Source organism: Caretta caretta, chromosome 11 (assembly GCF_965140235.1).
Source record: "Caretta caretta isolate rCarCar2 chromosome 11, rCarCar1.hap1, whole genome shotgun sequence".
Classification (NCBI taxonomy): Eukaryota; Metazoa; Chordata; order Testudines; family Cheloniidae; genus Caretta; species Caretta caretta.
This window is the reverse complement of record NC_134216.1, coordinates 38,454,453-38,477,825: the sequence shown is the minus strand read 5'-3', so window position 1 is coordinate 38,477,825 and position 23,373 is coordinate 38,454,453. Positions and strand designations below refer to the sequence as shown.

The window sequence follows — 23,373 nt, the reverse complement described above, 5'->3', positions numbered from 1 at the left end:
GTTGGGGGACCTGGAGGGGGTACCTGCGGCAGGGGTACTCACTGGAGGTGGGGGGCAGTGTCACTCCCTGTCATGGTGGCAGGGCGGCTGGTGTGAGCCCAGGATGCAACGATAGCCATCAGTCAGCGCCTCCCTGCCAGACCCTCTCTCCGGGGCTGGGAACCTGGGCGGGCAGGATCCAGCAGCTGTGGCTGTAGGGCAATGGACCAATCAGCTGCTGATGCAGGGGTGGGACCAATCGGGAAGCAGACCATTAGGGGCTCTTTCCAAGCTGCAGCATCCAGTTGTGAAAAAATCCCAGGCATTGCCTGTTATTTGAAAAATTCTCCCGGACAGAAGATGGGGGCTCAAAAATGAGGCAATTTCTGGGAAAACCCGGATGTACTGTAATCCTAACAGCTTTATTGGACTGGACCTGCCCCTCACACAAGAGACACTATTCTCTCAAATGCTGAATAATACACTTACTGGGCAAAAGATAAATAGAGAGAAAACATTACTAAGATCTTAAAACAATTAAATTTCCCATTCTGACATAGAGCAACATGTGGGAAGCTACAGTGGCAAACCAGTTTGCCATGAAAAAGTAATACCCAAAGCAGAGAATCGGGAAGAGAAATGGATTGCTCAACAAGAGAAGAAGATACTTTACAAGCAGGGTACAAGTCACAGGCACAATTAGCAAACCATATTACTCTTCCCTTCCCAACCTATGAGAAAACCTCTAACATCATGGACTGGATCCTTTAACCCTCTAGGAGTTCACAGATGCTCTTTCCAAGCTAATTATCTTACAGAAGAAGATCAACAAACCACCTATGGATAGGTTTAGTCAGAAGCACTTGAATGCAGTTTCAAAGGTTATACTCTATTTTAATAATACTGTGGATATTTGAAAGAGAAGTACAGCATGTATTGAAAAGTCAGATCTGATGAATCCCAAATGGTTTACAAATTAAGCATTTGTTTGGATTTTAAAGAGTCAAATGAACGTGTAAAACTTGGTGATATACTGGTGGCATGTTCCATCCCATAGGATGTTGTAGTTGTCAACCTGATGAGCTTGTATAAATCTTTGCTGGAATTATGCCTGTGATGCTGGCAGACAAGGTGCCAGCTCTTGCTGAGGCTTTAGACCTCAGCTGAGCAGTGAAATTTATTGCTGGAAACCAGTCTGTTTCACCTCTGTGTTAGTATGGTTAAGATGGATATTGAATTTATAACAAGGTGTTTAGGGTTTAGACTTTATGAAATACATGTAAATTGCTGCATTCATTAATCTCACTTATATCTGTATCACATGCTATAAAGGAATATTTAACTTTTTGCTTTGTAACTGTACAAATATTTTCTCTGAAACTGTGAACCCACTCAGCAGGCATTGTCTCCTGCCTATCAGAAAGATCTATCAAAACTAAATGAGCCATTGTGGGACATCACAAAACAAAGACTGTTAACTTCCCGCTCATGCCCACGAAGAGGCTGTGTGCCAAAGGGTTTGTTCCATCAGCCTGAATGCTGGAAGAAGGAAATAAAAATGGCTGACAAGAAGATTTTTTCATCTTTTGCTGTTCGGAGTCTCACAGGGCCATTGCTATGAAACAGAAGCAGAGATCCCCAAGGTCAAACTGGGTTAGTCCTAAAAGACATTCAGAGTTGACAGATTACTACAACTGTCACCTTTTGAAACCATAGGTTGTAATTTATTTGTGTATATATGCTTACCTGCTTTAAGCTTGTAATAACTCTCTCATTTCTTTTCTTAGTTAATAAATACTTACCAGTAGAGAAGTTTACTATAGGACTGGTTACAAATGTTGTCGTTAGTGTGAGATCTAAGGTATAAATTGACTTGGGGTAAGTGACTGGTCTTCTGGGACTGGGAGCAACCTGAATCTTTTGTGATCTTTTGTGTATCGCAACCATTTATCGCTAAATCCAGCTTGCCTGGGTGGCAAGATAGACTGGAATGCCCAAGGGGACTGTCTGTGACTCCATGGCAAGATTGTTATAGTGCTTTAGGAGTTCACTCTTTTTATTGGGTTGGGGAAATCTAATTATTGACCAGTTTGGAGTCTCTGCCCTGCTTCTTGACAGTCTGCCCTGAGGTTGGCACGCTCAGTCATGAGCCATTCATGTCAATGTCATTTGGGGGTTTTGATGTATCTGGGTATATACACACTCCCGGCTTCTCCAGCCTGCTGGCCCACATATATGGGGCTTAAGCCTAAGTAGATTTTATTACTTAACAGGCTGCACATCTCTACTCTGGCACTGGAAAACTGATGCTGAGTAAGCACAAAGAAAAACACCCTCTCTGAGAGAAATGGCTTTTCCAGAAGGGAGGATCCATCTGTGGGACACAGAAGAGATTTTATTAAGCCCAACTTTGTTCTTTAACTTTATAAACAAAGAATTAAGTGAATCTTGCAGTTCGTTCACTAAGAAAAAAGCAGAACAAAAACAACCAGATTATCTACCTCAGTATTATGATGAAGCTGAAAGGGCTGAAAGCGAAGTTCAAGGAAAAAAGTATTATGGCTTGGGATTCCAATATCTGAATTTCATTCTTTGCAAACCCAAATCTCATTCCTACATAGAGACAACACAGGCTTTGATCAGTGTGAATGATCAATAAATTCCATCACTTTGTTTTAGTTCCTCGGGTTGACAATATACATTAAAGGGGGTTGATATAAGTTACACCATTTAAATCCAATGACAATCATAGTTCTGTTCACTTAGGGCCCGCGCGAAGGCTCACCGAAGTCAACGGGACTCTTAATTGATTTCAGTAAATTTAGATCAGCCCCTTAGGGTCCAATTGCTCAATGGAACTATTCTCATGAGTTACTATTCACCATTATGAGTACAGGGTCTACAATCAGATCATTAGAATACATACAGTGGCTGTACCCCAAGTTGACACAGAGCTGTCTTCACAACAGGGTTGACTGATATAGATTTAAAATAAAAAATAAATCTGATTTTATGTAAATCAGATTTTTGTATTTAAATATACTTCTCCTTTTAAAAGCAAATCTGTTGAAAATTAAATTTGAAATTATGATAATCTCTGTTAAATTGTAAACTTATAATAACCTATTAAAAACATCTAAGTAAATAAATAAAAATATGCTGCATTAATGAACCTTCCCCAAATTTTAATAAATTAATGGGTGCTGCTTTTTGCTTATTTAGAGAATTAGGGGAAAACATCTTTAACTGTTGAGGTCCACTCAAACTTTATAAATATATTACAATGTCACATAATGCTTCAATAAGTATATTCGTTTCAGTCTTTACCCTGGAGAGAATGCTGGTATTTTAATTTTCCCAAATGTAAGTACTTTCATTTTATGTGGTGCAGAAGAGCTTTTGCCTTAATTACTTTTGGTTCAGTTTAACTATCAGGTGCAGAGAGAGATTATTTTCTTCATTTGGACTAGATCACTCAAAGGAACGAAACTGATTGACAGTAAAAAAAGCAAGAAAGCTTGTTTTCCTCTTGGAATCTCTGAATAAAAACCAGATGGGAGGGGATGAACTCTAGTAATTCTAAAAACCTGAAGGATGCGGGGCCAGATTTTCAAAGACATTTAGGCACCTAAAGATGCAGATAGCTGGCTCATGGGATTTTCAAAAATACCTAAGTAGGTTAAGTACCTAACTCCCATTGATTTCAACATGAGTGAACACCAAACCAGGTTAAGCGCCTATCTACATCTTTAAGTACCTAAATACATTTGAAAATCTAGTTCATGCTAATCGGAAACAATCCATCAATTCGTGAACTACAGTTAATCCTTCCTGTGTTTAATAAATCAGTTCACAGAATCACAGAATACCAGGGTTGGAAGGGACCTCAGGAGGTCATCTAGTCCAACCCCCTGCACAAAGCAGGACCAATCCCCAACTAAATTATTCCAGCCAGGGCTTTGTCAAGCCTGACCTTAAAAACCTCAAAGGAAGAATATTCCACCACCTCCCTAGGTAACGCATTCCAGTGCTTCACCACCCTCCTAGTGAAAAAGTTTTTCCTAATATCCAACCTAAACCTCCCCCACTGCAACTTGAGACCATTACTCCTCGTTCTGTCATCTGCTACCACTGAGAACAGTCTAGATCCATCCTCTTTGGAACCCCCTTTCAGGTAGTTGAAAGCAGTTATCAAATCCCCCCTCATTCTTCTCTTCCACAGACTAAACAATCCCAGTTTCCTCAGCCTCTCCTCTAGTCCCCTAATCATTTTTGTTGCCCTCCGCTGGACGCTCTCCAATTTTTCTACATCCTAATTGTAGTGTGGGGCCCAAAACTGGACAGAGTACTCCAGATAAGGCCTCACCAATGTCGAACAGAAGGGAACGATCACGTCCCTCAATCTGCTGGCAATGCCCCTACTTATACATCCCAAAATGCCGTTAGCCTTCTTGGCAACAAGGGCACACTGTTGACTCATATCCTGCTTCTCGTCCACTGTAACCCCTAGGTCCTTTTCTGCAGAACTGCTGCCGAGTCATTCGGTCCCTAGTCTGTAGCGGTGCATGGGATTCTTCCGTCCTAAGGTCAGGACTCTGCACTGGTCCTTGTTGAACCTCATCAGATTTCTTTTGGCCCAATCCTCTAATTTGTCTAGGTCCCTCTGTATCCTATCCCTACCCTCCAGAGTATCTACCTCTCCTTCCAGTTTAGTGTCATCTGCAAACTTTCCGAGGGTGCAGTCCACGCCATCCTCCAGATGATTAATGAAGATACTGAACATAACCGGCCCCATGACCAACACTTGGGGCACTCTGCTTGATACTGGCTGCCAACTAGACATGGAGCCATTGATCACTACCCGTTGAGCCCGACGATCCAGTTAGTTTTAAACGCGAAACATATTTTGATTAATTTACCTTTTTCTTCTTAAGTACCCAGCACATTTAAAGTAGTTTTAACTAATAATAATAATTTTAAAAAGTTGTTCTTGTGCATTTTTAATTGAATTCCAATTTCCATCCAAATGCAGCTTGACACAAATCTGGAGTAAAAAAATTAAGAAATGCATCATCCACCATTTTCTAATAAAAATTGGAATAAATGTGTATTAAGCTATAACATTACTTAAATAAATGTGTATAAATAGAGGGAATCTTCCTGGTTAGCAAAAAGTACCACCAAATTTAGTGTAAAGGCTTTAGTTAGTTGCAAATCAACATATTGTAATGGTTACCAACCAATGAGAATAAACCTTCCTTTAGGCATATAAAAACAACAGATTCAAAACAAGATTAAAATCAGTTATTTAAATCAAGATTTCCTGCTTGCTGATTTAAATTATTTTTTTTAAATCAGTGTTATATAGTATAGTATAGTATAGGCTCAGAAACGTTGCCTCACATACTATTATGTTCCTTGTAGACAATATCTTGTGAGCTGGAAAAATTTCAAAGTAATAGATCCAGGGATAAAAACAGGGTCCGCTTCTCATTCCTCAGCATCACATCACTCTTACTACAGTAACAGAACAACTCCAAGCAAAGTTCAGCCCTCTGAAGCAAGCACTATATCAACCATATCCTACTAAGACAATAGAAACCAGTCATGGAACATTCCCTTGCATTATTCACCATGACAGCATTCATCATCACCTGTTTTGGCTTTTGATGCCACAGCCATGGAAGAGGGTGGGAAAGTGGAATTTCAGACCATTAACTGGAAGCTTTTTGCCTGCACAGTGCCCCAGTTCAGGAACACAAGGTAAGTTTACTTAGGAGCAGCTCTTTCTCCTCCTTGTTGGAGATGCAGCATATATTCCTATTAGTGCTGGCCTCAGACAAATGGCTGAGGAGACGGCCATGTTCTCACCCTGCTTGGCCATATGCCTTTTAGAGTGTGCATATCTGCTGTATTGCCAGTCTCAAGCATTCCAACCTCATGAGGCAGACTTCAAAAAATCATGGAGGTTGGCTTAAGCAGCATGGAAAGAAATAGAAAGAACGATCTTTTCATTTGCCCTCTGGCTTTTAAGACTTTATGATGCACTTAGGTCATGTTTTCAAGCTTTTCTCCAAACCATGAAGGTTAGAACTGTACTTTGTTTTAACTGAAAGCTGAGATTTTCATGAAGTCTCCCAATTCCAGCATCTGGGGCTTTAAGAAAACATACGAAATGTCACAAGACTTGCAATAAAACAGAGCAGGGAATACTGCAACAGACTCCATGACCATGCTCATTACCTCCTGTGCCGGGGTTAAGGGAGCAGAATTCCCTGGGCTTCCCTTGTGAAGTGCGGTTGAGAGCAACCATTCATTTCTGATCAAAGAATCCATAGTAAACTTCCTGGAGATTCCTCTCTCCTACATGGGTTATTTCCACACAGGAGAACACAGGGCCCAGCATGAGGACAATGTAAATATAATCATGCTTTAAGCATAAATACATCCATGAGCAGCCTAACATCTATTGGGAAACCAGGGATGTTGTTACAGCAACCTTTTGGGCATTAAAACGGTTTTTCTGAAGCTCTTTTCTTTTTTGTTTAAAAAGTAGTAGCTTCAAGAGTTCGCTGCAAAGTACCAATTGCAACTTACTTTGTAATTCAAACATAAAGCATATCTTTCTTAGTGGTGACTGATGATTTTCTAAACCATTGCTATATATTATACATACATATAACTTTAAACAGATTTGTAGCCAGTTATAAAAGCACAATACTATAATGAGAGTTCCTACCTTTTTCAGGAACCGGACTCCATAGGTAAATATATAAAGGTAAAATGTAAATCTCCACCTGCAAAAGGTAAAATAGATTGACTCTATGATATTAAGTTTGCATATTTTGCAGCACAACATCTAATCTCCCATTACAACACAAGTTTAATGCACAACAACCAATCAACATAAATTCTTTTCATTCAGAAGATTGTTTCTAGTCACTAGGGCTTTGATTCAGCAAAGTTCTTGAGGACATGCTTAAGTCTTGCTGAAATAAATGGGAATCAAGCACTTGCCTAAAGTTAAGCACGTGCCTAAGTGCTTTCCTGAATCAAAGCCCTAGTATTCTGTCTTTTTATGCAATTAAGTTCTTTAGGATATATTTGCTTTCTTTGGCCCAAGCTGCAGGGAGTTTTGCCTGAGTGAGGATTGCAAGATTGGGTCTTTGCCTACAAAGCAACTATTAAAGCACCAAATTCTGGCTGATTTCCTTATGTTCAAAGAGCTTTTATTTTCATTTTAAACTTAATACATAGGATAAAACCTTCCCTGTTGTCAGACCAGTGCAAGCAACTAGGGAAGACATAAATACCTCCCAACAGTGCTTTTAAAACTACTTGCCCTTCTCATAGCTCAGCACTAACAAAAGAGTATTTTATGTTTTCAGCAACTAAAATAGGAGGTTTGTTAGATTATAAAAATGTGCCCTGCTGTAGGGAACAGCATCACCCAAGTGAGACTGGGGCTCTGTAATGGGCTCTAACTACTAGCTCCTGGGGTAGGGAATGGCTTTTCCCCCCAAACGTCTCAGGTGAACAGTTGATAATCACACCTGCAAATCCACATACAGTTGGCTGCTCCCCAAAGGTTTTGTTATTATTACTTATATGATATAGAAGCTCCTAATTAAAGAATGTTACTAACTTTTCCAGTCCCCCATAACCTTGACACAGCAAGTCTGTCTCTCGGGGGCTTCTTAGGGAAAGGCAGGGAAAGCACAGATTGGAACCTGGGGTTGAGGGCTGCACTAGTGCAGCTGCAGTGCTTAGTGAAGACGCCACCTACGCCGATGGGAGAACTTCTCCCACTGGCATAAGTATTCCATCTCCCCGAAAGGTGGTAGCTATATGGACAGGAGAAGCCCACCCATTAACATAGTGCTGTCTACACTGGGTGTTAGGTTGGAATAACTGCGTTGCTCAGGGGTGGATTTTCCACCCCCCTGAGCGATGCAGTTACAGCGACATAAGTTGGTAGTGTAGACCAAGCCTGAGATGCAACAGAAAGCCCAACCAAAGTCTCAGCTGCACCGGGGGAGCCTGACCCACCTAACGATGTAAAGGTAAATCAGCCTGAACGAGACACCATCTGCCTAGGAGGCGGGTGCCAGACCCAACAGAGGACAGAGCCAAACAGATCCAATCCAGCCAGAGACAAAATTAGGAAGGAAGGAAGCCAGCGAGAATGGACCTGTGACTGATTATCTGCTGACCCCAGGGCCTAGGACCCCAGTGTCAGAAAATACAAGTCACTGGGAAGTGGATGGAGATCTGGGCAACACAACATAACTTCTGGAGAAAATTGCTGGATACCCAGGGGGGCAGGTGTGGCTACACACATGGGAGGTTGTAAAGGAGCGGACTCACCCCTGCGGCGCCTCCTGCTGGTCATTAGGAATTAGCTCTTTTCCAGCATGGACCACCCTCTACAGGCCGGTGATCCGCACAGCGCTGGCCCCCGTGTCCCTCATCGACCTCGGTGCCCCTTTCTCTGGGGTTCTGCCCCCTGGCAGTACCCCCACACTCTGCCTCTGGGTCTCCCCTTCCTGGGGAACCCCCAACCCACTGTCCCCACCTTGCTTCAGTCTCAGCTACTGCCAGTCATCCCCAAGCCCCACTCCCTGGGGCAGACTGCAGTGTAAAGGCCACTCATCATAGGCAAGGGTGTTCGGACTGGTTGCCTTCCTCCACCTCCCAGTACCTCTATGGGCCGTAGACCAGGCCTTACAGCCTGGGGAGTTGCCAGCCTGGAGCACTTCCACTCAGCCTGCTCCTTCCCCAGCACTCTACCACCCTCAGTACCCTGCCAGGCAGGCAGGCAGGCAGGCAGCCAGGCCCTGCTCTCTCCTAGCCTGGAGAGAGACCCTTGGGTCTCTGGGGCTCACAGCCTTTTTATACAGGCCAGCTGGGGCCTGATTGGGGCATGGCCCAGCTGCAGCTGCTTCCCCGATCAGCCATCCCCAGCCACAGCCTTCTGCAGGGCTGCTTTTAACCCCTTCTATTTTAGGAGCAGGGTAGCCACCCTGCTACAGAGGTAAACACCAGTGGCTTTTCAGTTAGTGATGCTTACAGCAGGCATAGTGTCATAGGGTGACAGTGGCCCTTTAAGAGGAAAGAGGCCACTGCACCTGTGACTTGTCAGCTATCTCCTAACTGAGCTTTAAGAGAAGGCAACTAGGCCATATAAGTGGCAGAGCACAACAACAGAGTCAGTCAGTCAGGAAAAGGGCAAAGGAGAGATGCATGGTTCAATCAGAAAAAGGGCAGGTGAGAGCTACTGGACACAAGGAAACTGCAGGAGATCCTTTAAGGAAGCTAAAAGAAAAGGAGTACTTGTGGCACCTTAGAGACTAACCAATTTATTTGAGCATGAGCTTTCGTGAGCCACAGCTGATGAAGTGAGCTGTGGCTCACGAAAGCTCATGCTCAAATAAATTGGTTAGTCTCTAAGGTGCCACAAGTACTCCTTTTCTTTTTGCGAATACAGACTAACACGGCTGTTCCTCTGAAACCTTTAAGGAAGCTGTAGATGGTTCCTGGGGGAAGGCTGAAGAGCAGCAGAGAGTTTTGCTGGGTGACCTCCCCAAGCCAAAAAGCCAGAGTTGGAGAGGGCTGAAGGCCAATGAGCAGATGAGACAGTTGCCTGCTGGCTTCTAAGCCGGACAGCCAAAGCCAAGGGCTGGAGAGAGCTGAAAGGAGGGGAGCAGTGGAGGGGCTTGCTCACTGACACCTCCATGCCAGAGAGAGGGAGCCAGTAGGTGGCAGAGCGCTGAGAGCCAGGGTGGTCCTATGGGGAAGAGTGGGATTGCACTCCAGATGGAAGGGCTAGGGTGGTTTTTCTGGTAAAGGTACAGGAGAGGATCAGATAAGAGCCCAGATAAGGTGGAAGACACGAGCGGGTGGTATGTGCTGTGTCGATGGACTATAGGATGTGGAATTTTAAGGACTATATACACTGGGTACTAGAAATGGAGTATGTTTGGGGACTTTAAAGACCATTTTGAATTCTGTTTTCATAATAAACCAACACCCAGAAAGGTATTATTAGATAGGAGAGCTGTCATGGAGTTACTGGGGACTCTAAAGGAGGAAAACTGAGGAAGGTATACTGGTTGTGCCTCGGCCTGCTGCAGAAGGGCCCTTAAGGTGGGACCACCTTGTGACAAATAATTTGGGCTCAGCTTGGACTAATTTAAATCACTGGATTTTAATCATAATTTAAATTGGCAAGAAGGAAACCTTGATTTAAATCCTGTTTCGTATTTGTACTTTTTAGTTATTTTCGTAAGGAAAGGTTGATTCTCATTGGTTAGTAATCATTAAAACATGTTATTTATGACTAAATACAGCCTTTACATTAATTTTGGTGCTTCTTTTTGCTAACTGGGAAGATACAATATATCCATTTACATTTACTTAAGTAATTATATAGTTTGTTACATTTATTCAGATTTCTAATTTTCACATTTTTTATTAAGTTAGCACATGGTGAATTTACTAAATGATTACATTTTTACTTGTGTTTTGTGTCAAGTGCTATTTGGATTGGAATTTAAACTCAATAAACAATTTTTGTTAAATCTACTTTTATAGTGCTGGATACATAAAAAAACTTAAAGTTTATCAAAATGTGTTTGAATTTAAAACTGGTTTATTAAATGAAGTATTTTATGTAGGTAATGAACTGATTACTTCTGGTAAGCGTGTCTTTCAAGATTTTAGAACCTTGTAGATCTCATTCTCTCACACCTAGTTTTTATTCATAGTTTAGAAAAAGAAAACAAGTCTTTATCAGCTCCCCATTGGTTTCTTAACTTTGAATGAACTAGACATTGAATTGAAGTAGCTGAAATGAAGAAAATATTCTCTCTACCTGCAGAAGAGGCTACTTTCACCAAAAGCTGTTTTTTCAATAAACAGGCTCCAGTTGCTTCCCGCTGTTCAGGGATTTGACTTTCTTTAAAACATGGCAGCAGATATGTACTGCTAAGTATATTTGTATTTAATTTAAATTATTAATTGCTTATAAGTAGTTTAGGCCTTGATATAGGATGTCACTTTAATATTAAAATAGAATTTTAAAAAAATATTTGTTTAAAAAATCCTGAGTGTCATTAACAAGCGATACAAACATGTACTGGAGGAAAGAGCTAGCGGATACTGGAGCATGAAACATCTCTAGTAAAATGTACTATTTACTGTCTTCTGTCTGCTCAGTAAAATTGTTTGGTTGCTGTTAATTGCCCCAGAAGCATTTTAGTGCATTTTTGGAGAAATGATTCTAGGGAAGGCACATTGCTTTGTTTAAGGGGAGTTCAGGCTACCAGCATACAAGCAACTAAAAGGAAAGATCAGATCTAGTTTACAAAAATATAATGAAGGATAAATTGGGCAGAAAGTGTCTGTTAAAATGTCAGTGAGATTCAAAATGTGACTAGTCTAGCTGAACAGAAGCAGCCTCTTGTTCATCTGTAAGATACAGAGCTGCAGAGATGAAATTGCTTAATTGGTATTACACAAATATTGGTCCTCCCACAAGCTCGGTACTACCAGCAACATAGTGTGTATCTTTCATGTTGCCACATTCTCCAGAAACTATTGCACAAACTGAGGATTCGGATAAAGAATGTCACCTCCGGTATTGGAAAGTCTTCAAATCATGTGCGGGCAGAAAATAGCCAGGATAGCAAGATGAAGGAATGTAAATTTCCTCATGAGCCAGGTCCTGGGACAGTGAACCCTGCTCCATAACTGCCAAGTCATGCAATTCATGTGGTGGAGTTTGCAAGACTTTGCCAATGCAAAAATCAATCAATCAAGGGGAATAATTCATAGCTATCATGTTTTACTCCATGGAAAATATTACTGCTGACACCCTTCCCCTTCCTCCACTGCCCAGCCCCCTCTCACTCTCATACCAAATCTGAGCAGTTACAATAACTTCCTTTCAGTGATAGCTGTCTGCTGTAACAACCCCTCCCAAAATGATCTTTGTTGCATTTTTTCTCAAGGCAAAGTTCATAAAATTCCTGTGCACCTTGTGTACGAAAGCCACGCTACTCCACGGAGGCTGAAAAAGCCTCTCCTTCAAGCGATTCATAGACTTCTGACATATGTTCAAGGTGAAGTTTTAAATGGTTGACCTCTGGGGCTCCACCATTCACACAGTTCTCCAAGGAGGCTTCTTTTGCTTAGCCCTGCAGAAGGCCAAGGAAACCTGTGACTGCCGCATGTTGCTGCAGCAGCCACTGCAGAGAAAGAAAACTTTTTACCCTCAGATGTGCAAATCCAGAAACACTGACTTCCAGTTGTGAATGTGCACCACGTTTTTCATGGGGCCCATTATTTTGAAGAGAGAACACTGAATCATCCTGAAGTCTAATGAAAGACAGCACAAAACTCCCACTGACTTTAGTGGTGCAAGGACCTCACCTATATTCTTATTACACAAAACCAGGCACCAGAATTCATGATAAATTCTATTCACAGTGAAAAGAAAAAAAGTACTTGTGGCACCTTAGAGACGTGCCGCAAGTACTCCTTTTCTTTTTGCGGATACAGACTAACATGGCTGCTACTCTGAAACCTATTCACAGTGAGTTATTCAACAACCTATAGGGCTGCACAAGTTGTTAGAAAGAAAAATTGTTTCAAAGACTGGCAGAATCTGCATCAATCAACTTTTGCAGTAAATTACTCCCTTAGCTTTAGTAGAAGAATGTCTTAAGCTTGTTCTCCGAACATGTGAAACAGAACTGCAAAAGGTTTTCTGTTACTCCATGTCAGGCAGCTTTCAAAGGAAATTTTCCCTGGTTTAGCACCAAGGATGAAATCTTGATCCCCTACATAAAGCTCATAGGCTCTCTCACACCATTTATGTATAGTCCTACATTGGTTTATTGTTTCAATTAACAGTAAAAACACTTGAGACCACTGTCAGGGTAGACACATTCATATTAGTTATATAATTAATAATATCAATGTTAATAACCTGAATTCATTTAGGTTTGAAAGAAAAATAATGTAACTGGTTTAGCTACTTAAATAATCAATTGACTAACAATTAACATACAGTATTCAGTGAAGCTTAACTGCTGCACGGTCTACTATACAGTCAGCAAACATCAATGACCTTACTAATCAGTTGGTATTTAATTGATATCTGTCTTATTAAATCTAAATAAATACAATTATTAATACTACATGTGTGTTAAATATAATTAATATATACTGAGCACTCTAAAAATCTCCATTCAATCTATAGCGGAGACGGTTTAAAGTGAGGTCTATGAACCACTGTAGCCTGAAGAAATATACGGACAGCAACCTGATATTAGCACTTTTCCTACAAACAGTCTTAAAACTGGAAAAGACATGATCAGTGTGTCAGCTGACAGACCCATCAGTAACTAAGTTGTGGATTTACCACTAGCCCTGAGCAAGAGGCTGCACGTAGCTGTGCTGCCCCAGGAGCAGGCCAGTGATTGAATTATGATTCAGTTCTGTGCCTGGTTTCTTATCTTGCTCAACAGAGGAAGTAATCTGAGTCAGCTCTGTACTTCAAGCAGATTATAACCCCCTCCCTGTAGGGCCATGGTGTGGAAAAGAGAGTAGCAGTAACATTCTCTCCCACTGTGCCATGACCCATGATGAGGGTAGCCCATGCCGGGGAGTGTTAGCATTGTTACCAATCCATAATGAAGCCAGCCTGAAGTAGGTCTATGGATGCTCTCGTAGTTAACTTGAAAGTTAGTTTGCTCTAAATGGGTCACCAATTCCATGACAGATTAAACAATTTCTGGGAATATACTAAAGGTCTGTATTGCAGAGGAGGGGTGGGGGTGGAACAGGACTCCTAAAAGATTGCCAGTGGTGTTATACCTTAAATTATCGACCAATAGCAGAACAAGGGAACCTGAAGGGTTTCTCCAAGAAAGATATGTTTGGAGGCGGAAATGACTTTTTATAAATGAGCTACGTCATTAGGGCTGGTTCATAACAAATAATTGGCTCAATTCTTGCAATTCATTACACATTTTGCCGGACAAAGGCAAATGTTTTATGGCTCTGCAAACTGAGGTGTTGTATGGGCTGCAGACTGTGAATGGATGCATCAAAAACATTTTGCAAGTCATCTGACACAGGAGAAATGGGTTTTCTTGGTTCTGTTAGAGGGTAAAAAAGCAGCCTTGTGTTTAAGTTCTGTCATTATGACTGTTTGTTGGTGTCAAACATAGATAGTACACAGATGTTACCAAACCCTGCATCAGTCAGTGTCTCTGTGAACCAAAGCCCTAAGCTGGCTTTGCTCACACTATTGATAAAGAGTTTGTAAAGGTTTAAATTATTAGGTGTTTTAATAAATAGTTAATTGTTATAGGGTGCTAGAGTCTATCAGGTCAACAGGCTACTTATAACCATCTATAAAACTCTATATTGATGTGCTTATAACCATCCAAAAATACATAATACCCATGTCTGCAATATGTTTATAACACCTGTTTATAAACCCTTTATAAATAATATAAACTTCCATTTATAAATAAAAGTGTGCCCCTGTTTTGAAAAAACATTTTGTCTATCATCTGGTTTGCTCTTTGCCTGGTGTGAAGATACTGGGTTAAATCCTGACCTCACTGAAGTCAATGGCAAAATTCCCATTGACTTCAAAGGGGGCCAGATTTCACCACAAAGCCTAATTCTCTTCTCACATGCACCAGTTTCATTGTGGTAGCAGTCCTGATTTACAGCAGTAAGAAGTGAAATGAGCCTACTTGACTGGCTACCATGTAGGTTGCATACTGAGAGTTTATCCTCTTGATTTAATACCAGATACTTCTCATCTCATTGTCAAGCCTTTACATAATGTCAGTTGCCTTCTTCATCACATGCCTATGTAGCTGGGGGCTGTAACAACTCATATCCTCTATGTATCAGGCACAGAGAGGGGCCTGTAACACACACTCACTGATGGGTTACATACTCCCCCTCCTCAAATGAGGCTCATACTCGGCCTTTGAGGCCCATAGCTGTTTGAATCCTGGATGAGACCCCACTTATATGATGACTGCTGTCTTGGCTGATGTACTGGGGAGTGAACCAAGGACCTCCAAAGCTAGCTGCTACAGGCTATGTGAAAGAGCCAAGGCTCTTCAGCTGGGGCTGTAACAGACTCCTATCCTCTGTCAATTGTAACACATTCGCCAGTAACTTGCACATTCTCACTTCTTACACTTGTGTTCTCATTTTCTCTATTTCCCTTTTTTCTCCTCCCAATTTTCTCTCCACTCATTGTTCCCCTCCAACTCCTCCCACTCCCAGATTCACATGCTATCATGTTGTTCCCAAAGCTCAGAACTGCTTCCCATTTCCAGCCCTGTTCTTCCTTCAAATCCTTCCTTATATTTGACTCCTTCTAACTCTCACAACAACCCCTGTCCCTCCACCAGCTTCATAACCCATCTGTTATACTTCACATTTTTTCCATCAATAAATAAGGAAATACTTCACCTACCACACCATGAGTAATAAAAATAATTTGCTAACTTTAACATGCACCAACAAGAGAATTAAGAAGCTTATGAGAATTATCAAAGTGTAAAGCGGACACAAATCAAAAATTAGCATCTTTTTAATTTTGGAATTTTTGATACTACAGAACTTAACCTTTGCACAAAATTCCTCATTCTGATCCACCTGGCAGCACTCATTTGGCATTCTGTTTTCTCCCTGTTGTACATAGGCAGGTCTCCTATTAACTTTAATGGACTATTCACCCAGCTACCGAGAACAGAACATCAAAGCAGAGATCTCTTATCAGTAAATCCTTTCCACTGGTTTGTTTCTGAGACAGGAAGGTTGTTTGCCTCGCTACCAAAAATAAGACAAGACACATGCTGAAACATGCAGCTTCTTCCACAAGTGCTTTAGAAGCTGGTGGTGTATATGTTCCAATATAGTGTATTTTGCAATTTGTATCCCCAGCTCGAGAGTTAAGCAACTTTGGTTTGGGACATTAGCTTTCTTGTCAATTGGCCGATTTGATTAAGAAATCAAACTCTTATCTAAACGCGAAATCAAAATAACAAACCAGTTTAAAGGATATACCCTTAACCCTTTGGAGCATATTTAGGGCCATATCAAGCCATTTCCATCGTGTGGACAACATTTTAGCAGAGTGTTTGTCTCATAGGCCACCTCTCTTCCTAATCACAGTCCCACATCCCTGTGCCAATTACAGCAATTGCCACTTGGAAAAGGAAAGTATTTATGTATTCTTGTACCCCTTAGTATGCAACATCTCGGTGTCCTTCAGGACACAGCACAAATCTATATAGCACATCTTTTAAAAGAGGTGTTTAGAAACCTAATTATTCTGTAGAAGAGAATGAAAACATCTCTCTTCCACAGGTTCAGAACCCATCCAGAAAGTGCATCTGTCTCTCTGGACATCATGTGCTGTCTCCTAAAGTCTTGCCTACCTCTGTTCTTTCTAACCAAGTTAGCTTTGTATGGTATGATATTACAAGTGTGACAATATCACTGATGCCAAGCGCTCCATCCATCCAATTCTTTTGGCATCCCAAAGCTTCTCTTAGGATATATTGCTGTATTTTGTTGAGCCTGGTTAGCTACTACTAGATGCACAGAGAGTTGATAAATATTCCCCATCACACCTCTCAAGCCACTAAAGCGAAAGTAGCTCTGCTGATTTGGATTGGCATGTTCCTGCAAATGGTAAACAGGTTCATGCACTAGGGCGGCTTCTTAGACAGCTGAAGTGATTTGAAGAAGTAACCCTACTGCAGAAAGATTGATTTCTTTTAAAGCATGCAAAGGAGCAGACACTATATATTGAGAAACCGTCTTTGCCTTCCTATTACATTTTATGGTTTAAAGTTTGGCTGACTTATGACTTTCCTCTGGGCTGATGTTTTAAACAGTTATTTAATATTTAATGTTACAGCACCACTCAGGACCACTACTGTCCTACATCTTCATTCTCAACATGCAAATGCAGCTCTGAAAATATTAAGAGCAAAATTTAGTAGTGCAGAAAAATGAAAAGAAAAAAAAAACCCAGCACTAAATGATCTAAAGCAATGCAGTGTTATAAATAATACAGCATGTTTGTATAATTACACCAGGAAAGATGTACTGTTTAATAGGTGTTTTCATAGTTCTTTCTATGTTATGTTGCCCTGGATGGTTTAATGGTTATATAACTGGTCTGGCAATAAACTTCAAGGTCAACATGAAGTAAACCTTTGATAAGGTCTCAGAGATCCATTAGTCTAACCAAATATAACTCTACAAAGATGCACTCACATCTGGAAAACTCATGGGATGAGTGCCTAGAAAACACAGACTTAATTGCCATGCAGTCATCTTTACATTCTGATTGATAGGACTGACTTCACCTTTAGTGATGCTCATTGCACAAAAGTTACACAAGCCCATGAATCTTTCAACGTTCCCTGGACTTCACTCTCTGTGTGTGCAGCAAGGAGCTCTTTCTAGTACCCTGGACCAGGAGTTCTCTAACTTTTCCTCCTACTGTAGGCCATATGTCTTTATGGCAAGACTGATTAAAGGAACACCTCTCATCTGCAAGCACACAGACCATCTCTTCTCCCATTCATGATTGCATAACATTCCTGTAGCAATCACAACCCTTTTTTCATGTTCATCTGTAACACAATAGGTTTTTTGTTCCTTAAAAAAAAAAAAATTAATTTCATTGTCTCTGTTCACTCTTCAATTTATTTTCTTCATCTATTCTGGAGGACTGCATTTACTCCGTCTATTCCCCTGCATTATGTCCACGATCTGTTGTCCCTTTGTTTTGATTTACCAAGGGAAAAATCACATGTACATTTACTTGAACAGATGAAGACAAATAACTGTCACGCTGCCTCAGATTTGATTTTTAAGAAAATGAGCATGTTCCTTAGCCCTCAAGATTTCAAGCAAACTACAAAAGAAACAGTAATAAGGGATTTCTATAGCAGGTTTCATGAAAAAGCAGTGCCCTCAGGGTAGCGTGAGAATAAAACTTAACAGGCCAGAACATCAGGAAATCTACCAAGAAACACCAGACAGCCAAGCCTTACTCATTCATTTTAAAGTATCCAAGTAATTGAGCACAAGTAACTGATTTGAGGAATGGGCATTAAATACTTCCAAATATCATTTCTGCAGTATCTTGTATTGAAAATATTTCATAGCCTGTAGCCACAAATTTTCATCATGTTTTGAAGGGTTGATTCTAGAAGATCATTCATGTGAGTAACTTTATTTACATAAGTTGATCCATTACTTTCAATCCCTAAATCCCTTGGAGATTCTACACCAAATTCATTCTGGAATCTAACAAAATATTCTGTATTTGCACCTTTTTCAGAATTCACTGACCCTGACTTCTTGGGTCTCAAGGCGTCAAAGTGCAAAACATTAGTCTGACTTGCCAAATATTGGCGAGACAAGGTGGGTGAGGTAATATCTTTCATCGGACCAGAGACAAGCTTTTGAGACCCATAGAGTTCTTCTTCAGGTACTTGGTCAGATTCCGTCTTCAGTCCACAACTCGAATGTTGTCAGTGAAGTGGAATTAAAGAAGCCGCATAGGTATAAATGAAGACAGAATGTGGCCTTACAGAATAAATTACAGTATTAGAAGGCTCTCCATCAACAGTCTTCAAGTCTGTCAGCTCAGTGAGTTTGTCAGTGATTCAGGTTTAGAATAGGCAAGCAACAGACTTTCTAACAATCTTCCACTGTCAGTCACTTTGTTATTCTGGATATACATGCAATGTTATCTCCATATACCACAAACTGTTCTGTCAGTCAAAAAAATCTATTCTCTATGGCGGTATGAATGGAGATCCTTGTTATACTGATGTTTTGATAGACAGCTGTACAAATGCAGCTTTCAGCAGGCATTATCTTCAGCTCAGTTGGTTTACAACTTTCAGCTCTTAATCATGAAACAAAAAATGAAAATTCAGAAACAGAAATATCTATACCTCTATTGTAAACTCCCAATTCAGCTTATAAAATAGTTACATCAGAAGAAAGTACTCACATCTTAGCTTTCTCTAAAGAGCATGAAAGCATATTACTGTAAGATATATTAACATGGGATAGTCAAAAACTCAGAAGGAAACAAATATTAAACATTGTGGGAAACTACTCTGCTATGTAATACACAGGTCCCCAATAGAAGTTGTGCCCCGTGTCTTTGCACAGATTTAGGAAAATCAAAAAAGTTGGAAAATTGTTTTTTTGGGTCAAATGAAACAATGTAATGTTTCAATTTCAGGCACTTTTAATACCAGCAAAGAAAATAAAGAGCTGGATTCACAAGAGGGGGAGTAATGCCCCTCTTATGCCCAACAACTCAGTGGTAAGGGCATTCCCTTAAGATGTAGGAGACATCTTCACACTGGAGTAAGGATTGAACTCAGGTCAAATCCTCACACTGGAGTAAGGATCTGATCTCAGGTCACTTCCCTCCCAGTGGGCTGTTAGCTATTCTGGGGCATTTCTTTCTCTTACTCACTCCTGTTAAAGCTATTCCACTTTGTATAAAATACTTAGAGAGTCACTGGGCCCACAAAAAAGGAGTGACTCCATATCCCTGTGGTTAAGCCACTCACCAGGATGTGGGGAGCCCAGATTCCAGTGCCTGTTCCATTGAATATTTAATGATTTATACAAAGTGGAACAGCTTCAACAGAAGAGAACAAGATCCATCCCAGAATACCAAACAGCTCCTTTTGATAATTCCATGCCCATCTACAGGCCTTTACACTCACAGCACCAAGGGGGGCGGGTGATTTCAGTCAGAGAGGAGGGTGTACAGCAAGCCACAGAAAATGCATAACCTCTTGAAAAATTGATCACAAGCCAGTGCAAAGACACACAGATATTGAGAAATACAGCTAGTACTGTCTGTTCAGCCCTCCCCTTGTAGCATGCTAAACTGTTACATTTCAGCCTGAGCAGACTTCCTCAACCTAATTTTAAACCAATGTTCACATTAACTAGAATTTAAGAAAGGATTATTTAATTTCCATACCATAAAGCAATGATGAGTGCACACAAACCACAAGGGAAAAATCCATATGGTTAATTTATTATAACATTGCTTAATGTGCAGTGATAACATTAAGAGATAGTGTCTTCACAGGATCTACACAGGAGTTAATTAAACTTATTAACAGTATTTACTATTGCATCACCTAAGCAGAAAGATTCAAGGAATTAGGAATTCTAAATAATCCAGTTTGGAGAGAAGGCAGGAATTCATAAGAAAAATGAACACTGTTACAGTACAACCTGAATACAGTTCAGTATATTAGCATGATCCAAAGGTACAGTATAGACATAATTCAACCCCTAAAGTAACAAAGCACATGTAGCATCCATAATTGCCTGTAGAGAGTCAGGACATGCCTGTAGAGAATATAAAGGTGATTCTTTTATACAAGCTGCTGGACATCAACAGACCTTATGTACTTCTCTCTTCAGCTCTAGCTCTCCCACTAACTAAAGGCAGTATTTACTCCCTAGTGTATTACAATATATAGCGTAGACACAGGGTATCTTGAAGTCCAGGTCTGGACTATGCAGTAAGGCAAAGGGCTGCTGACTTCACTACAAACCATCCTTACAGCAAAATGGTTCCTATTACATTTTATGGTGGGTGGGGGTCAGACCCAGCCTCCTGAAAATCCTTGTTCCTGTCCCTGCCTTTATCTGTTTAGTTCAGGTTGAAGAGTCTCAGTGATTGTCCACCCTGTTGTCCAGGCTGCCATTTCACAAGCTAGCTTTCACAATAGCAAAGCTGAGGACAGAATAATGGAGTTCTCATCCCACTCGAATAAATATCCACTGAATATACTAAAGTAAACCCTCTGTAACACATCTAAACACCATCTCCACTATCCTAACCACCCCTCCCCAGACATGCAGGAAAACATTTGGAGTTCTGAATGTGCAGTGTGCTTTGCCAGTGACTGTTACTTAAGGTTTGAGCTTTAAGAAATAAAACAGCGGGCCAGATTCTCAGCTGGGCACATCTGAGAGGGATGGAAATGGGCCAAAAGGGAGCCAGTTGAGGCTTGCTGATTTCCGAGCCACTTTTATGCTAGCTACCATGCAATTAGAGCAGCCAAAGTGCCATACGCTATACCTCCCCCACCCTTCATTGACATACTAGGGAGTAATAACGGGGTGAAGGAGCAGCTTTTCCAGCTCTCTGTGCACCAGGATCTCCCCTGCTTCAGAGATCCGGTGGCTTTCTGCTCCCTCTATACTGCTACAGCGGTGCAATAAGGAGCAGAGCAAGTGACAGAATCTAGTCCAATATTCTTACTGTTCAAACCAGACACTGGTGGTAGCTGGTCAAATGGCACAAACTTTTCCCCATGCCAATATTTCCAGCCATTGCCAGAGATTATTTTTCAACCCTACGCAGAGCGGACAGCAGGAACCGGGAAACACCCATTTGGAGCATCCCAGCGTGCAATGTGCTCAGCCTTCTGTGAGTTATTCTGTCCTGCCAGCCAGAATGTGCCATGGGCCTTTGGTTTATCCGCTGCACCATGCCCTCCTTCTCCTCCACCGTGCTCTGCCTCAGGGCGGGAAAGCCTTAGTCTACAAACTGTCACATCATCAAACAAGGCAACAAAGGTGAAATCCCTTATCACACCATCATCTCTCTCTCTCTTTGCACAGAAAACCTTTATCAGGCATATCAGCTCTTGGCAATGAACAAGATGCTAAGAGAACTACTTGCACAAGATGCGGGAAAAAACCTTATAACAATGCTCTTCTGTTCTGGCAATGAATCATAGAATATCAGGGTTGGAAGGGACCTCAGGAGGTCATCTAGTCCAACCCCCTGCTCAAAGCAGGACCAATCCCGAATTAAATCATCCCAGCCAGTGCTTTGTCAAGCCTGACCTTAAAAACTTCTAAGGAAGGAGATTCTACCACCTCCCTAGGTAACGCATTCCAGTGTTTCACCACCCTCCTAGTGAAAATGTTTTTCCTAATATCCAACCTAAACCTCCCCCACTGCAACTTGAGACCATTACTCCTCGTTCTGTCATCTGCTACCACTGAGAATAGTCTAGAACCATCCTCTCTGGAACCACCTCTCAGGTAGTTGAAAGCAGCTATCAAATCCCCCCTCATTCTTCTCTTCTGCAGACTAAACAATCCCAGTTCTCTCAGCCTCTCCTCATAAGTCATGTGTTCCAGACCCCTAATCATTTTTGTTGCCCTTCGTTGGACTCTCTCCAATTTATCCACATCCTTTTTGTAGCGTGGGGCCTAAAACTGGAAACAGTACTCCAGATGAGGCCTCACCAATGTCGAATAGAGGGGGACGATCACATCCCTCGATCTGCTCGCTATGCCCCTACTTATACATCCCAAAATGCCATTGGCCTTCTTGGCAACAAGGGCACACTGCTGACTCATATCCAACTTCTCGTCCACTGTCACCCCTAGGTCCTTTTCCGCAGAACTGCTGCCTAGCCATTCGGTCCCTAGTCTGTAGCTGTGCATTGGGTTCTTCCGTCCTAAGTGCAGGACCCTGCACTTATCCTTATTGAACCTCATCAGATTTCTTTTGGCCCAATCCTTCAATTTGTCTAGGTCCCTCTGTATCCTATCCCTGCCCTCCAGCGTATCTACCACTCCTCCCAGTTTAGTATCATCCGCAAATTTGCTGAGAGTGCAATCCACACCATCCTCCAGATCATTTATGAAGATATTGAACAAAACCGACCCCTGGGGCACTCCACTTGACACCGGCTGCCAACTAGACATGGAGCCATTGATCACTACCCGTTGAGCCCGACAATCTAGCCAGTTTTCTACCCACCTTATAGTGCATTCATCCAGCCCATACTTCTTTAACTTGCTGACAAGAATACTGTGGGAGACCGTGTCAAAAGCTTTGCTAAAGTCAAGAAACAATACATCCACTGCTTTCCCTTCATCCACAGAACCAGTAATCTCATCATAGAAGGCGATTAGATTGGTCAGGCATGACCTTCCCTTGGTGAATCCATGCTGACTGTTCCTGATCACTTTTCTCTCATGTAAGTGCTTCAGGATTGATTCTTTGAGGACCTGCTCCATGATTTTTCCGGGGACTGAGCTGAGGCTGACTGGCCTGTAGTTCCCAGGATCCTCCTTCTTCCCTTTTTTAAAGATTGGCACTACATTAGCCTTTTTCCAGGCATCCGGGACTTCCCCCGTTAGCCACGAGTTTTCAAAGATAATGACCAATGGCTCTGCAATCACAGCCACCAATTCCTTTAGCACTCTCGGATGCAACTCGTCCGGCCCCATGGACTTGTGCACGTCCAGCTTTTC

The 23,373-nt window shown here is 41.5% G+C and overlaps 1 protein-coding gene across 2 annotated transcripts in view; it reads right to left on the bottom strand.

Annotated features, from left to right (window-relative positions):
* The window catches only part of CERS6 (ceramide synthase 6), a 217,068-nt gene that overhangs the window by 100,989 nt on the left and 92,706 nt on the right, over positions 1 to 23,373 (bottom strand). For both annotated transcript variants that reach the window (XM_048869580.2, XM_048869582.2), the window contains exon 4: positions 6,719 to 6,776. In XM_048869580.2, coding sequence (XP_048725537.1) covers positions 6,719 to 6,776 — 58 coding nt within the window. The remainder of the gene's footprint in view (positions 1 to 6,718; positions 6,777 to 23,373) is intronic.